Source organism: Heliangelus exortis, chromosome 27, assembly GCF_036169615.1.
Source record: "Heliangelus exortis chromosome 27, bHelExo1.hap1, whole genome shotgun sequence".
Taxonomy (NCBI): domain Eukaryota; kingdom Metazoa; phylum Chordata; class Aves; order Apodiformes; family Trochilidae; genus Heliangelus; species Heliangelus exortis.
Genome location: NC_092448.1, coordinates 1,146,270 through 1,162,003, shown reverse-complemented (window position 1 = coordinate 1,162,003; position 15,734 = coordinate 1,146,270). Strand labels below are relative to the sequence as shown.

At 57.5% G+C, this 15,734-nt stretch overlaps 2 protein-coding genes across 2 annotated transcripts; both read left to right on the top strand.

The window, feature by feature from the left end:
- The first annotated feature begins 657 nt into the window (after nucleotides 1–657).
- Nucleotides 658–6,124, top strand: LOC139787637 (guanylate-binding protein 1-like). Its single transcript, XM_071726897.1, has 10 exons — nucleotides 658–905; nucleotides 997–1,124; nucleotides 1,577–1,686; nucleotides 1,970–2,172; nucleotides 2,301–2,543; nucleotides 3,186–3,466; nucleotides 3,929–4,142; nucleotides 4,205–4,369; nucleotides 4,533–4,726; nucleotides 4,870–6,124. Exons 1-10 carry the CDS (start codon nucleotides 713–715, stop codon nucleotides 5,218–5,220), a joined length of 2,082 nt encoding a protein of 693 aa, XP_071582998.1. The 5' UTR covers nucleotides 658–712; the 3' UTR covers nucleotides 5,221–6,124.
- A 3,225-nt stretch (nucleotides 6,125–9,349) lies between these two features.
- Nucleotides 9,350–15,128, top strand: LOC139787729 (guanylate-binding protein 1-like). The gene is made up of 10 exons (XM_071727019.1): nucleotides 9,350–9,561; nucleotides 9,653–9,780; nucleotides 10,209–10,318; nucleotides 10,656–10,858; nucleotides 10,987–11,229; nucleotides 11,872–12,152; nucleotides 12,563–12,775; nucleotides 12,900–13,002; nucleotides 13,162–13,355; nucleotides 13,499–15,128. The coding sequence occupies exons 1-10, from the start codon at nucleotides 9,369–9,371 to the stop codon at nucleotides 13,673–13,675; spliced, it is 1,845 nt and encodes a 614-aa protein (XP_071583120.1). The 5' UTR covers nucleotides 9,350–9,368; the 3' UTR covers nucleotides 13,676–15,128.
- The last annotated feature ends 606 nt before the right edge of the window (nucleotides 15,129–15,734 follow it).

Genomic DNA, 15,734 nt, shown 5'->3' with positions numbered 1-15,734 from the left:
CCCCACGCGGGAGCATTTGCAGGACCTCCGGGGAGCTCTCAGCTTTCGTTTTCACAGCTCCGTTTCCTCGAGTGGGCAGCACCTCCGCCCTTAAAGTTCCAATTCACTTTTTCTCTCTAAAGTTCATTCTGCAGTTCACATCCTGATCTTCTTTCACCACTTCTATCTTGCCTTTCTAAGTAAATGCACTAAAAATTTTCTACTTAGGTTAAATGAGCAAACATTATATGTAAGTTATTACAATTACAATTACAATTCTGCTTCTTCTTTTCCTTCTTCTCCTCCTTCTCCTACTCCTCCTCCTGCTCCTCCTGCTGCTGCTCCTCAGGGGAGACCTCATCACTCTCTACAACTCCCTGAAAGGAGGTTGGAGCCAGGGGGGGTTGGGCTCTGCTCCCAGGCAACTCTCAGCAAGACAAGAGGGCACAAGAGGTCTCAAGTTGTGCCAGGGGAGGTTTAGGTTGGACATGAGAAAGAATTTCTTTCTGGAGAGGGTGATCAGCCATTGGAATGGGCTGCCCAGGGAAGGGGTGGATTCTCCATCCCTGGAGATATTTCAAAAGAGCCTGGATGTGGCACTCAGTGCCATGGGCTGGGAACCACGGGGGGAGTGGAGCAAGGGTTGGACTTGATGAGCTCTGAGGTCCCTTCCAACCCAGCCCATTCTCTGAGTCTGTGATTCTATGAACAAAGCCCACGTCTGCCATCAGCAATGGCATCCCGAGTGGCCATGGCAGAGCCTGTCTGCCTCCTTGAGAACAGCCCGAGCAGGGGCCTGGTGGTCCAGCAGGAAGCCCTGGAGCTGCTGTCAGAGGTCACCCAGCCCGTGGTGGTGGTGGCCATCACGGGGCCGTACCGCAGCGGCAAGTCCTACCTGATGAACAGGCTGGCTGCTCAGAGGAAAGGTGAGGGAGGTGCCTGCCCTGGATGGCCGAGGCCCCTGGGGTCTCCTGCTCTTCCTTTCCCACTGCTGACCCCCTGGCATCCTCCCCACAGGCTTCTCCTTGGGCTCCACGGTGCAGTCCCACACCAGAGGGATTTGGATGTGGTGTGTAGCCCACCCCTGCCAGCCTGGACACACTCTGGTGCTGCTGGACACCGAAGGGCTGGGAGACACGGAGAAGGTGTGCGAGGAGCAGGAGCTCCCTTTGTGCCTTCCCAGCACTTTGGGGAAGCTCTGGAAGAGCCAGGCACGGTGCCCAGAGTCAGGGCATTCCCGGTGCCGAGGGTGGGAATCGGTGGCTGTGCTGGGAAAAGGCGACGAGGAGGGAGGTTTGGGGGGAGAGGAGTCACCAAATTCCTCTGCGTTTCTGGAAAAGAGCAGGAGAGGGGGAAGGAAGGGCTGGGGGAGCATTGGGAGAGAGCCTGGGGGCTGAGAGTTGAGGACAAGCCCAGCTGCACAAAGAGGTGGGGATGGGATGGGATGGGATGGGATGGGATGGGATGGGATGGGATGGGATGGATGGGATGGGATGGGATGGGATGGGATGGGATGGGATGGGATGGGATGGGGGCTCTTGCCTCTTGGTCAGGGGCATTCAGGCTCTGGGCATCTGGGGCTTTGTTGTTGTTCCAGGGAGACACCAGGAACGACACCTGGATCTTTGTGTTAACCCTGCTGCTCTCCAGCACCCTGATGTACAACAGCAGAGGCACCATTGACCAGCAAGCCCTGGACCAGCTGCAGTATCCTTGGTGGGAGAGCAGCAGCAGCAGCAGGGATGTGGGATGGGATGTGGGATGGGATGTGGGATGGGATGTGGGATGGGATGTGAGATGGGATGTGGGATGGGATGTGAGATGGGATGTGGGATGGGATGTGGGCTGAGCAATCCCAGGGGGTTTCTCCTACCTCCTCCTCCTCCTTTCATCCTCCTCGTCCTCCTCCTCGTCCTCGTCCTCATCCTCGTCCTCCTCCTCCTCCTCCTTCTCCTCCTTTTCCTCCTCGTTTCCTTAGCCAGCTCCTCAGCTACGTGCTGACACTATCTGAGCACATCAGGTTGAAAGCAGGACCCAGAAGGAGTGAAGATGAGCTGGAGGATTCTGAGAAATTTGCCTCCTTCTTCCCAACTTTTGTCTGGCTTGTCCGGGATTTCACTCTGCAGCTGGAGCTGGATGGGAAGGAAATCTCTGAGGACCAATACTTGGAGAATGCTCTGAAGCTGAGGGCTGGTAAGGGGCCGGTGCTCTGGTGCTGGAGATGTCCAGCTGGAGATGTCCAGCTGACACAGCAGCATTTTGGGCTGATCCAACAACAAGCCCAGCCCCGTGCCCTCGCTCCGTGTTCTCCCACCCCACAGAGAGCACCCCGGAGACCCAAGGCTACAACCGGACCCGGGAGTGCATCCGTCGGTTCTTTGCGGAACGGAAGTGCTTTGTGTTTGACGTGCCAGCCAGAAGGAAGGACCTGGCCCACTTGGAGGAGGTTGAGGATGAGCGGCTGGATCCCAGATTCCTGCAGCAGCTGGAGACGTTTTGCAGCTACATCTGGGAAAAGGCTCCGGTGAAGAGAGTGCCAGGAGGCCACATCGTAACCGGGAAGCGTGAGTGTCCCAGGGGGGGTGGCAGCAGCTCCTGGGACTCTGCCTGGGGAAGGATCACCTGGAAATGGTGGTGGTGGGGAAAGGCAGAGCTGTTCTGCTGGCTGCTGTCCCTGCCTCAGGGTTTGGAGCTTGGGGATGCTGCAGGTGGGGTGGGAAAGAGGGAGAATAAGAAGGTGAGGAGGAGTGTGGGAGAGAGGGCAGTGGGGAGATGGGAAAGGGGGAGATGGGGAGATGGGAAAGGGGGAGATGGGGAGAGGGAACTGGGGAGGATGAGGTGGTGAGGGGGAATTTGGGAATTTGGGAGGCCACAATGGCAGCAGGAAGGGCTGGGAGCACCTTGCTATGCTCAGTGGGGATATTGCAGGGCAAGATGGGGAGTGGGAGATGGGACGAGGGAACTGGGGAAGATGAGGTGGGGAGGGGGAATTTGGGAGGGAGAGATGGGGAGGGGAAGATGGGAAAGTGGGAAATTGGGGAGGGGGAGATGGGAAAGGGGGGAGATGGGGAGAGGGAACTGGGGAGGGTGAGGTGGGGAAGGGGAGAGTCAGGGAGTCTCATCAGGGATCTGTCAGGAGGCAGGGGGGGCTGGGAGTCTCCCTTGGTCGGGGCTGCAGCGCTCCCATCCTTGTTCCTCCTTGGCAGTGCTGGGGAAACTGGCAGCCTCCTACGTGGAGGTGATCCGGAGCGGGGCAGTGCCGTGCCTGGAGAGCACGGTGATGGCCTTGGCCAAGGCTGAGAACGCAGCGGCGGTGGAAGAGGCTGTGAGGTTGTACCGGGATCTGATGGAGCAGAGGGTGGAGCTGCCGACGGAGACTCTGGAGGAGCTGCTGGAGCTGCACGCCCGGTGTGAGCGGGAGGCACTGGAGCTGTTCCTGGCACGGGCGTTCCAGGAGGAGATGCACTGCGCCCAGGCAGAGCTCATGGTGGGTGCTCCCCCAGGGACACCCTCGTGCCCTTGGCTTTGGGAAGGCGGCAGCAGGGTCCGTGGCCTGGCTGGAAGCTGCAGCCTTCCGTGCTGCCCGTCTCCTGCTGCCTGATTCTCCTCCCTGGGTGTGTGTGTTGTGCAGCCCCTGCTCCCTGGGCTGCTCTCTGCTCCCGGGCTCCTCGCTCCAGAGGTGGCCGTGGCCGCAGAGCGCTCTCCCCATCTCTCCCCTCCCTCCGTCCGTCCGTCCGTCCGTCCCTCCGTCCCTCCCTCCCTCCCTCCCTCCCTCCCTCCCTCCCTCCCTCCCTCCGTCCGTCCGTCCGTCCCGGGCGGATTCGGCCCAGGGATGGACGGGAGATCCCGGCTCCCACCTTGACCTGGCTGGAGGTTTGCCCGGGAGGAGAGCAGTGGGGGCAGCTCAGCCCGGGCTGATGCCTTCTTCCCTCTGCACCTTCCTGCACAGCGCCAGGTGGAGGCAGTCAAGAAAAAGTTCTGCAAGGCCAACGAGAAGGTGTCCCGGGACAAGTGCGAGGCTGCTCTGCGGGACCTCTTCCAGGAGCTGGATAAAAGGATCGGTGACGGCGTCTACAGCGTGCCGGGGGGCTACGAGCTGTTCAGAGGACACCAGCAGGTCCTGGTGGACAAATACATGGGACTTGCGTGGCAAAGGGCTGAAGGTAGGAACGGGGCAGCTCCCCTGCCAGGGCAGAGCCTCCGTGTCCCGGCCTCTTCCCGTCAGGAACCATTTCCTCCCCGCTGCTTTGTCTCCTCTTGACCCATCTTCTCCCCGTGGTCCTCCAGGCTCCTGCTGTCCTGCACGAGTTCCTCCAGAGCAGACAGACCCTGGCCCAGAGCATCCTCAAAGCAGACCTCTCTCTGACTGAGATGGAGAAGCAGAAGAAAAGTAATTTCTGGGCTGGAGAAATGCCACTGTCTTGAGAGGGCCAAGCAGGAGGGAGAGGGATGAGAGTCCTGCTGGGGGCTGGGCTTGGGGGGCTCAGCTCCTGCCCTTGCACCGCTTCTCTTTCTCTCTCTCTCTCTCTCTCTCTCTCTCTCTCACTCTCCAGTCGAAGAAGAGAGGAATAGAAGAGCTGAGCAGGAGAGGGAGCTCCAGAGGAAGAAGGATGCTGAAGAGAAGGTGAAGTTGCAGGACCAGCTCCGCAGCAAAGAGGAGCACGAGCTGCAGCTGAAGAAGAGTCTGGAGGCTGCCTGTGAGAAGAAGCTGGAGGAGCAGGACAAAATGATCAGACATAGACGCCAGGTACCAAGTGGGAGCCTGCAGGTGGCCGGGGGTGGCCAGCAGGCAGGAATGGCCAAGGGGCCTTAGAGGGGTCCCCCATGCCCTTTGCTTCTTGCCTCTGTGCCCCTCTCGTGGCACACACCATCACCTTGGTGTCTGGGCAGGAGGAGAGAGCGCTGCGCCAAGAGGGCTTCGAGGACAAAGCTGAGCAGATGAACTGGGTGACCAGGAAGCTGGAGCAGGAACAAGGGGACATCAGGAGGGATCACATCTACTGGGTCTTTTTAACAGTCTCCAAACTCTCAAGATTGGCATTTGACATCTATTGCCTGTGGAAAGAAGGGAAATCTCTTCGCAACCCCCTGTCGGAATCACGGGAGGGACGTGGGAATTTTCCCCAACTCCTTGCACAGGATGACCAGGAGGCTGGAGGGGGAAAGGATCCAGGATCCAGAGCAATTACGTATCCTGGATCCAACTGGGACTCTCCCTCCTCTTTAAAGCTGCATTTTTGATATTTCGGTTTTTAAAATGAAGGGGACGGGGTTCAGAACCCCCCTCGTGTTGCCTGTCATAGGTGTGGCGACCTGGTTTTGTCCATCAGCTCACAGACACCAATGTGGTGGGTAGCAAAATGGCATTTATTCACAGGTGATAGAGCCTTATATAGCTTAGGCTTACAGAGAGATCCCTGTCCGCTTACATCACTATCTTACTACTGATAAGAGAGAGAGGCCCTGTCTTCCCGTACAACGCGATATCTCCCGACCACCAGGCCCTAGCTAGGCCTTACTTGACTACACCCTCGTCAGAAAGTGCCAGTATTTCAAAAGCCTTTCCTGCAAGATGCTTGCTGCAGGAAAGGGAAGTGAGCTGCGTGTTCTCTGGCCCCACACTCTCCAGCTCTTCCTTCCCTGCCTTGCCTCCTCCAGAGAAAGATTTCTCCTCTTCCCTCCCAGGCTCTCCCTTCCCCTGAAGGCACAACTAAAGCCGGGGTGGCCACGGGCACAGAGAGGCCACGATGCCAGCAGGAAGGGCTGGGAGCTCCTTGCCATGCTCAGAAGATGCCATGGGGGGCAGGGGGGGTCTCACCCACCCACCCACCCACCTCTCCTGGTGAGGTGGCCAGGGCTGGGGGAGCAGCTGGGAGGGGACAGAGTGGGGACAGCTGAAGCCCCCCTGAACAAAGGGGTCCCCAGCCCATGTGGCACTGAGCTCCAGCCATGGGGGCTGTGGGGAGAGGGAGGGAGGGGGGGATGCCTGCAGTGATGGGGTCTGTCTGCCAAAGTCTCCATGGGATGTGAAGGCCTGGAGATGGCTGAACACCCCCCTGCCCGTGGGGATTCTGGGGAATTAATTCCTTCTTTGGCTTTGTTTGCACCCCCAGCTTCTCTTTCCCCCATTAAACTCTCCTTGTCTGACCCAGCAGTTGTCTCCCCTTCTTCCTGCCCCTTCTCCACCCCAGAAGTAGTGTTGGGCTTTGGGGTTGTCTCCTGGGATTCCCCACGAGACTTCCCTGCTTCCTGCAGGGAATGAAATCCTCAGCTGCATCCTCAGAAGCAGCAGGGACATCAACCATCCCAGGGACTTGGAGGTGTCGAGGCTTTGGATTCCTTGATGAGCAGAGGTCCAAAGGCCCTCATCCCACTTGGCACAAGGCCCTGTCATGAATTCCCTGCTCCATGGACCCTGCTTTTATTATGGACCCTGCTCCCAGCTTTTGCCTCCTGACTCCACATTTTTTCCCTCCTGATTCCACATTTTTGCCCCTCCTGATTCCACATTTTTTCCTTCCTGATTCCACATTTTTTCCTTCCTGATTCCACATTTTTTTCCCTCCCGTCTCCACATTTTTTCCCTCCACTCCAGGACTCCTCTGCCTGTCATGGAAAGGATGGGAGATCAATTCCAGGCTTCTCCCCAACCCTTCTGCTCCCGTTTGGCAGCGATGACCTTGGGAGCTCTGCTCACCAAATTTATCCAGGGATGGGATTCCCCAAATGGGTGAATTCGGAACCCACTGGGGGGTTGCTGAGGTTTTGCTTTTCCAGCACTTGCTCTTCCCTCCTTGTTCCTTATTGGAACTGGGACCCCCTCACCAACTGAACGCTGAGGCAAAGCAAAGTGTTCTGGACCTCAGCCTTCCCCTCATCCCTCTTTCCCCCTGCATCCCAGGAAGGATGGACAAGGACAGCGATGTCTCCCTCCCACCCACCGAGCTGGGGCTCTGCCTCTCCTGGACACAACGGAGCCAAATTGTTGGGTCCAAGGCTGAACGCCCACCCCAGAGCCTCTCCTCTCCCACCCTGCACAAACAGCTCCTTCCAAGAAAGTGAAACCAAAGCACAAGACAGGTTCTGCTTTCCCACAAACGGCTGGAGTGCCCTCAACCTTCTCGTCCGCCTTTCCCCCCGCATCCCACCCAGGATGGAATTCCTCCCTGCATTTCTGCTTCTCCTTCTCCTTCTAATTCTTGTTCTCCTCCTTCTCTTCCTCCTCCTCCTCTTCCTCCTTCTCTTCCTCTTCCTCCTCCTCCTCAAGTTGGGCTTTGGCACTTGTCATTTTGCCCCCTCAGAGCCTCAGCCCCTTGCAGTCCTCTCGAGTTCTCTGCCCACTTTTTCACCGTTTTTTCCTCCTGAGCTGCAGGATCTTCCATCTCCTGAGTCCTCTCTGGCACCGGGCTGGGAATGCTTTGTGTCTCCAGAACAAGCTACTGGGAAGAACTGGTGTGAGTGAGGGCCGAGTGCCAGCACCCGGAGAGGGTCAGTGGGTGACCAATTGTGTCCCTGCTGTGGGGGGGGACACAGAGGGGGCAATGTCTGTGCCTTCCTCCATCCCTCTGTGCCTTCAGCAGCAGCCTTCGAGCTGGAGCAGAGAATGTGGAAGGCTCCTTGGGTCTGGGCAGGGATCCGAGGGGTGAGAGGGCTCCCAGGCACCCGAGGGGACCCAGGAGTGTGGGGTCAGTGCCAGGAGCTTGCAGAAAGGATGCAGCTGAAGCAGGAGAGCCAGGGCTGGGACCTTCCTTCCAGGATGAGCTGCTCCCAGCTTCCAGCATCCCTTCCACGCTAGAGAAAGGCGTGCTGGGCAGAAATCAAGTGGAAAGGGAGCAGAAGGGGTGTGGGGGGGAGGGGGACACGGGGACGTCTCTGTCCCAGGCTGGGGGTAACTCTGTCCCCGAGTGCTGCTGCTCGGAGGTGCCGAGCTCAGCTTTGGTTCTGCAGCCCTTGTTTGCCCTTCCTGCTCCTTCCCTTAGGTTCCCATCTTTGTCTCCCACACCTACTCGGAGTTTTCATGCTGTGCTGCTGACCCGGCTTGGCTCGGGTTTTCCTCCTCCCTCCTCAGCCCCGACTTTCACTTTCGGTGTTATTTCCCGGAACAGGAGGAGGGGGGCCGAGGGCCGAGGGAATAAAAGGCAGGGCGGGGGCCAGGCTGCACAGAGCTGGGCCAGCCCAGGGCAGGGGACAAAGAGGACAAAGCTGCCAAGACCGTGAGTCCCTTCCCCTCACCCCTCACCCCTCACCCCCACCCACTGCCAGGGACACGGAACCAGAACCCACCCGGGGAGGGGGGGAAGGGAGAGATCCAAAGCTCTGCGGGAATCTGGGACGGCAGAGGGGAAAGGGGTGGTTGGGAGACTCCCTTCAACCCCCTCCCATAACGCCCCAAAAGGCTTCGTCTGCGAGCTGGGGCTCAGCGCAGCTTCCCTGCAATGCTCAGCATCTCCTCTCGGGAGGTTCCGTGGGGAAGAGGCACAGGAGCCTCCAGGAAATGTAGAATTTTGATAGAGTCCCTGCCAGAGCTCTCCTCTTTTCTCCTCTCCTCTCCTCTCCTCTCCTCTCCTCTCCTCTCCTCTCCTTTTTCTCCTCTTTTCTCCTCTTTTCTCCTCTCCTCTCAACTCCCAAAACTCCACAAAGTGCCCTCAGGAAGTTTCTCCGGCCCAGCCCAGCAAATCCCCACGCGGGAGCATTTGCAGGACCCCCGGGGAGCTCTCAGCTTTCGTTTTCACAGCTTCGTTTCCTCGAGTGGGCAGCACCTCCGCCCTTAAAGTTCCAATTCACTTTTTCTCTCTAAAGTTCATTCTGCAGTTCACATCCTGATCTTCTTTCACCACTTCTATCTTGCCTTTCTAAGTAAATGCACTAAAAATTTTCTACTTAGGTTAAATGAGCAAACATTATATGTAAGTTATTACAATTACAATTACAATTCTGCTTCTTCTTTTCCTTCTTCTCCTCCTTCTCCTACTCCTCCTCCTGCTCCTCCTGCTGCTGCTCCTCAGGGGAGACCTCATCACTCTCTACAACTCCCTGAAAGGAGGTTGGAGCCAGGGGGGGTTGGGCTCTGCTCCCAGGCAACTCTCAGCAAGACAAGAGGACACAAGAGGTCTCAAGTTGTGCCAGGGGAGGTTTAGGTTGGACATTAGAAAGAATTTCTTTCTGGAGAGGGTGATCAGACACTGGAATGGGCTGCCCAGGGAAGGGGTGGATTCTCCATCCCTGGAGATATTTCCAGAGAGCCTGGATGTGGCACTCAGTGCCATGGGCTGGGAACCACGGGGGGAGTGGAGCAAGGGTTGGACTTGATGAGCTCTGAGGTCCCTTCCAACCCAGCCCATTCTCTGAGTCTGTGATTCTATGAACAAAGCCCACGTCTGCCATCAGCAATGTCATCCCGAGTGGCCATGGCAGAGCCTGTCTGCCTCCTTGAGAACAGCCCGAGCAGGGGCCTGGTGGTCCAGCAGGAAGCCCTGGAGCTGCTGTCAGAGGTCACCCAGCCCGTGGTGGTGGTGGCCATCACGGGGCCGTACCGCAGCGGCAAGTCCTACCTGATGAACAGGCTGGCTGCTCAGAGGAAAGGTGAGGGAGGTGCCTGCCCTGGATGGCCGAGGCCCCTGGGGTCTCCTGCTCTTCCTTTCCCACTGCTGACCCGCTGGCATCCTCCCCACAGGCTTCTCCTTGGGCTCCACGGTGCAGTCCCACACCAGAGGGATTTGGATGTGGTGTGTAGCCCACCCCTGCCAGCCTGGACACACTCTGGTGCTGCTGGACACCGAAGGGCTGGGAGACACGGAGAAGGTGTGCGAGGAGCAGGAGCTCCCTTTGTGCCTTCCCAGCACTTTGGGGAAGCTCTGGAAGAGCCAGGCACGGTGCCCAGAGTCAGGGCATTCCCGGTGCCGAGGGTGGGAATCGGTGGCTGTGCTGGGAAAAGGCGACGAGGAGGGAGGTTTGGGGGGAGAGGAGTCGCCAAATTCCTCTGCGTTTCTGGAAAAGAGCAGGAGAGGGGGAAGGAAGGGCTGGGGGAGCATTGGGAGAGAGCCTGGGGGCTGAGAGTTGAGGACAAGCCCAGCTGCACAAAGAGGTGGGGATGGGATGGGATGGGATGGGATGGGATGGGATGGGATGGGATGGGATGGGATGGGATGGGATGGGATGGGATGGGGGCTCTTGCCTCTTGGTCAGGGGCATTCAGGCTCTGGGCATCTGGGGCTTTGTTGTTGTTCCAGGGAGACACCAAGAACGACACCTGGATCTTTGTGTTAACCCTGCTGCTCTCCAGCACCCTGATGTACAACAGCAGAGGCACCATTGACCAGCAAGCCCTGGACCAGCTGCAGTATCCTTGGTGGGAGAGCAGCAGCAGCAGCAGGGATGTGGGATGGGATGTGGGATGGGATGTGGGATGGGATGTGGGATGGGATGTGAGATGGGATGTGGGATGGGATGTGAGATGGGATGTGGGATGGGATGTGGGATGGGATGTGGGATGGGATGTGGGATGGGATGTGAGATGGGATGTGGGATGGGATGTGGGCTGAGCAATCCCAGGGGGTTTCTCCTACCTCCTCCTCCTCCTTTCATCCTCCTCGTCCTCCTCATCCTCCTCGTCCTCCTCGTCCTCGTCGTCGTCCTCCTCCTCCTTTTCCTCCTCGTTTCCTTAGCCAGCTCCTCAGCTACGTGCTGACACTATCTGAGCACATCAGGTTGAAAGCAGGACCCAGAAGGAGTGAAGATGAGCTGGAGGATTCTGAGAAATTTGCCTCCTTCTTCCCAACTTTTGTCTGGCTTGTCCGGGATTTCACTCTGCAGCTGGAGCTGGATGGGAAGGAAATCTCTGAGGACCAATACTTGGAGAATGCTCTGAAGCTGAGGGCTGGTAAGGGGCCGGTGCTCTGGTGCTGGAGATGTCCAGCTGGAGATGTCCAGCTGACACAGCAGCATTTTGGGCTGATCCAACAACAAGCCCAGCCCCGTGCCCTCGCTCCGTGTTCTCCCACCCCACAGAGAGCACCCCGGAGACCCAAGGCTACAACCGGACCCGGGAGTGCATCCGTCGGTTCTTTGCGGAACGGAAGTGCTTTGTGTTTGACGTGCCAGCCAGAAGGAAGGACCTGGCCCACTTGGAGGAGGTTGAGGATGAGCGGCTGGATCCCGGATTCCTGCAGCAGCTGGAGACGTTTTGCAGCTACATCTGGGAAAAGGCTCCGGTGAAGAGAGTGCCAGGAGGCCACATCATAACCGGGAAGCGTGAGTGTCCCAGGGGGGGTGGCAGCAGCTCCTGGGACTCTGCCTGGGGAAGGATCACCTGGAAATGGTGGTGGTGGGGAAAGGCAGAGCTGTTCTGCTGGCTGCTGTCCCTGCCTCAGGGTTTGGAGCTTGGGGATGCTGCAGGTGGGGTGGGAAAGAGGGAGAATAAGAAGGTGAGGAGGAGTGTGGGAGAGAGGGCAGTGGGGAGATGGGAAAGGGGGAGATGGGGAGATGGGAAAGGGGGAGATGGGGAGAGGGAACTGGGGAGGATGAGGTGGTGAGGGGGAATTTGGGAATTTGGGAGGCCACAATGGCAGCAGGAAGGGCTGGGAGCACCTTGCTATGCTCAGTGGGGATATTGCAGGGCAAGATGGGGAGTGGGAGATGGGACGAGGGAACTGGGGAAGATGAGGTGGGGAGGGGGAATTTGGGAGGGAGAGATGGGGAGGGGAAGATGGGAAAGTGGGAAATTGGGGAGGGGGAGATGGGAAAGGGGGGAGATGGGGAGAGGGAACTGGGGAGGGTGAGGTGGGGAGGGGGAGAGTCAGGGAGTCTCAGCAGGGATCTGTCAGGAGGCAGGGGGGGCTGGGAGTCGCCCTTGGTCGGGGCTGCAGCGCTCCCATCCTTGTTCCTCCTTGGCAGTGCTGGGGAAACTGGCAGCCTCCTACGTGGAGGTGATCCGGAGCGGGGCAGTGCCGTGCCTGGAGAGCACGGTGATGGCCTTGGCCAAGGCTGAGAACGCAGCGGCGGTGGAAGAGGCTGTGAGGTTGTACCGGGATCTGATGGAGCAGAGGGTGGAGCTGCCGACGGAGACTCTGGAGGAGCTGCTGGAGCTGCACGCCCGGTGTGAGCGGGAGGCACTGGAGCTGTTCCTGGCACGGGCGTTCCAGGAGGAGATGCACTGCGCCCAGGCAGAGCTCATGGTGGGTGCTCCCCCAGGGACACCCTCGTGCCCTTGGCTTTGGGAAGGCGGCAGCAGGGTCCGTGGCCTGGCTGGAAGCTGCAGCCTTCCGTGCTGCCCGTCTCCTGCTGCCTGATTCTCCTCCCTGGGTGTGTGTGTTGTGCAGCCCCTGCTCCCTGGGCTGCTCTCTGCTCCCGGGCTCCTCGCTCCAGAGGTGGCCGTGGCCGCAGAGCGCTCTCCCCATCTCTCCCCTCCCTCCCTCCCTCCGTCCGTCCGTCCGTCCGTCCGTCCGTCCCGGGCGGATTCGGCCCAGGGATGGACGGGAGATCCCGGCTCCCACCTTGACCTGGCTGGAGGTTTGCCCGGGAGGAGAGCAGTGGGGGCAGCTCAGCCCGGGCTGATGCCTTCTTCCCTCTGCACCTTCCTGCACAGCGCCAGGTGGAGGCAGTCAAGAAAAAGTTCTGCAAGGCCAACGAGAAGGTGTCCCGGGACAAGTGCGAGGCTGCTCTGCGGGACCTCTTTCAGGAGCTGGATAAAAGGATTGGTGACGGCGTCTACAGCGTGCCGGGGGGCTACGAGCTGTTCAGAGGACACCAGCAGGCCCTGGTGGACAAATACATGGGACTGCGTGGCAAAGGGCTGAAGGTAGGAACGGGGCAGCTCCCCTGCCAGGGCAGAGCCTCCGTGTCCCGGCCTCTTCCCGTCAGGAACCATTTCCTCCCCGCTGCTTTGTCTCCTCTTGACCCATCTTCTCCCCGTGGTCCTCCAGGCTCCTGCTGTCCTGCACGAGTTCCTCCAGAGCAGACAGACCCTGGCCCAGAGCATCCTCAAAGCAGACCTCTCTCTGACTGAGATGGAGAAGCAGAAGAAAAGTAATTTCTGGGCTGGAGAAATGCCACTGTCTTGAGAGGGCCAAGCAGGAGGGAGAGGGACAAGAGTCCTGCTGGGGGGTGGGCTTGGGGGGCTCAGCTCCTGCCCTTGCACTGCTTCTCTTTCTCTCTCTCTCTCTCTCTCTCTCTCTCTCTCTCCAGTCGAAGAAGAGAGGAATAGAAGAGCTGAGCAGGAGAGGGAGCTCCAGAGGAAGAAGGATGCTGAAGAGAAGGTGAAGTTGCAGGACCAGCTCCGCAGCAAAGAGGAGCACGAGCTGCAGCTGAAGAAGAGTCTGGAGGCTGCCTGTGAGAAGAAGCTGGAGGAGCAGGACAAAATGATCAGACATAGACGCCAGGTACCAAGTGGGAGCCTGCAGGTGGCCGGGGGTGGCCAGCAGGCAGGAATGGCCAAGGGGCCTTAGAGGGGTCCCCCATGCCCTTTGCTTCTTGCCTCTGTGCCCCTCTCGTGGCACACACCATCACCTTGGTGTCTGGGCAGGAGGAGAGAGCGCTGCGCCAAGAGGGCTTCGAGGACAAAGCTGAGCAGATGAACGGGGTGATCAGGAAGCTGGAGGAGGAAAGATCCTTGATCGAGCCCAATTATGCTGCCTTGATTGAAGTGGGACTCTCCCTCCTCTTTAAAGCTGCATTTTTGATATTTCGGTTTTTAAAATGAAGGGAATGAAATCCCTCCTGATTCCACATTTTTTCCCTTCTGACTCCACATTTTTCCTCTCCTGACTGCACAGGTTTTCCCTCCCACCTCCACATTTTTTCCCTCCACTCCAGGACTCCTCTGCCTGTCATGGAAAGGATGGGAGATCAGTGCCAGGCTTCTCCCCAACCCTTCTGCTCCCGTTTGGCAGCGATGACCTTGGGAGCTCTGCTCACCAAATTTATCCAGGGATGGGATTTCCCAAATGGGTGAACTCGGAACCCACTGGGGGGTTGCTGAGGTTTTGCTTTTCCAGCACTTGCTCTTCCCTCCTTGTTCCTTATTTCCCCACCTTCATCTCATCTGCTCAGAGTTTTCGGGCTGACCCCGCTCAGTTTTTCCTCCTCCCTCTCTAGCCCTGACTTTCACTTTCACTCTCGGTTCTTTCCTTTTCGTGTCTGGAATATCATCTCCAGGTTCCTTGGGTGGGGAATTAATTCCTTCTTTGGCCTTGTTTGCACCCCCAGCTTCTCTTTCCCCCCTTAAACTCTGCGTCTCTCACCCTCCCATGGAACCCCTCTTGTGATCTCCTTTAAATTCATCATGGTTTTAACCCTGATTTTGGCCTCATTTTCTCCCTTTTCTATTATTTTTTTGAGCTTAATTATTTTTCCCCTTTTCTTCTATTTTTTGGAGTTTAACCTTTTCCCCTTTTCTCCCCTCTCCTTCCTTGTGGCCACAGCCCCTGAGGAGCTGTTTTGTCCCCAGAATAATCTAATGGAATATATTCATAATAATAATAAAGTTGTATAGAAATAGTGACAGAACAGTATAAAAACGCTCCGAATGTAATTAATTAATAATCTTCAATTATTTTTCAAGACTGAAGCTGATTTTCAAGCTTGAAGTTAAAACGAGGCGCGGAAGAAATCTTTAGGTTGAAAACTTTTCTCTTTTCCCCTTTTTTTTTTCCCGGAGAGGGAGGGAGGGGGGGATGTCTGTAGGTACAAAGGTAATATGCACAGACAGTACAAAACAATTGATGGAGACAAGCTATTTGTCAGACAAACCGTGGAATAAACATAGTCCCGAGCTATGCTGGATAAGCACGGGACTTCCTGAATATGCAGCCACCTGATTGGGAGATTGTCTTGAAGGGATTAGTGGCATAGAATGGGGTATGATTTCTTTCCCTGTGTAAGTCACCATTGTGAGATTGTGAGATAAGAGAAAGGTACATAACTGCATGTAAGGATACAAATAAACGGATTTAGTTTGCATCAAACTGTTGCCCCGTCCTTGCTGCAGCAGATGCCTGCAGTGATGGGGTCTGTCTGCCAAAGTCTCCATGGGATGTGAAGGCCTGGAGATGGCTGAACACCCCCCTGCCCGTGGGGATTCTGGGGAATTAATTCCTTCTTTGGCTTTGTTTGCACCCCCAGCTTCTCTTTCCCCCATTAAACTCTCCTTGTCTGACCCAGCAGTTGTCTCCCCTTCTTCCTGCCCCTTCTCCACCCCACAAGTAGTGTTGGGCTTTGGGGTTGTCTCCTGGGATTCCCCACGAGACTTCCCTGCTTCCTGCAGGGAATGAAATCCTCAGCTGCATCCTCAGAAGCAGCAGGGACATCAACCATCCCAGGGACTTGGAGGTGTCGAGGCTTTGGATTCCTTGGTGAGCAGAGGTCCAAAGGCCCTCATCCCACTTGGCACAAGGCCCTCCGGAATCTCAACAAGAGTCGAGTTCTGCATCCGGGCAGGAGCATTCCCAGTAACACCAGTACAGATCCGGGGTCTTTCCAGCTCCATGGAGAAAGCCTTTGGAATTCTGGTGGCCAGGGAATTCCCAGGGGTCAGGAATGTATCCTGGTGGCCCTAGGGACACACCAGGAAAAACGTGGGCAGCAGATCCAGGGAGGTTCTTGCTCCCTTTTTCTCTGCCCTGGGGGGACCCCCTTGGGAATTCTGGCTCCAGTCTGGGGCTCTCCAGTTGAGGAGGGAACTGGGATCTACTGGGAGGGAGAGCTGGGAGGGTGAGGAAGGGACTTGAGGGGGGATCTGCTGAGTGTCCCCATCAGGAGCT

Bases quoted from the DNA above. Each gene is read 5' to 3' on its own strand.
- LOC139787729 (XM_071727019.1), top strand. From the start codon at position 9,369: ATGTCATCCCGAGTGGCCATGGCAGAGCCTGTCTGCCTCCTTGAGAAC. The intron at 9,562-9,652 runs GTGAGGGAGGTG...TCCTCCCCACAG, and splicing joins GCTGGCTGCTCAGAGGAAAG to GCTTCTCCTTGGGCTCCACG. The intron at 12,776-12,899 runs GTAGGAACGGGG...GTGGTCCTCCAG, and splicing joins TGCGTGGCAAAGGGCTGAAG to GCTCCTGCTGTCCTGCACGA.
- LOC139787637 (XM_071726897.1), top strand. From the start codon at position 713: ATGGCATCCCGAGTGGCCATGGCAGAGCCTGTCTGCCTCCTTGAGAAC. The intron at 1,687-1,969 runs GTATCCTTGGTG...CCAGCTCCTCAG, and splicing joins CAAGCCCTGGACCAGCTGCA to CTACGTGCTGACACTATCTG. The intron at 4,727-4,869 runs GTACCAAGTGGG...GTGTCTGGGCAG, and splicing joins TGATCAGACATAGACGCCAG to GAGGAGAGAGCGCTGCGCCA.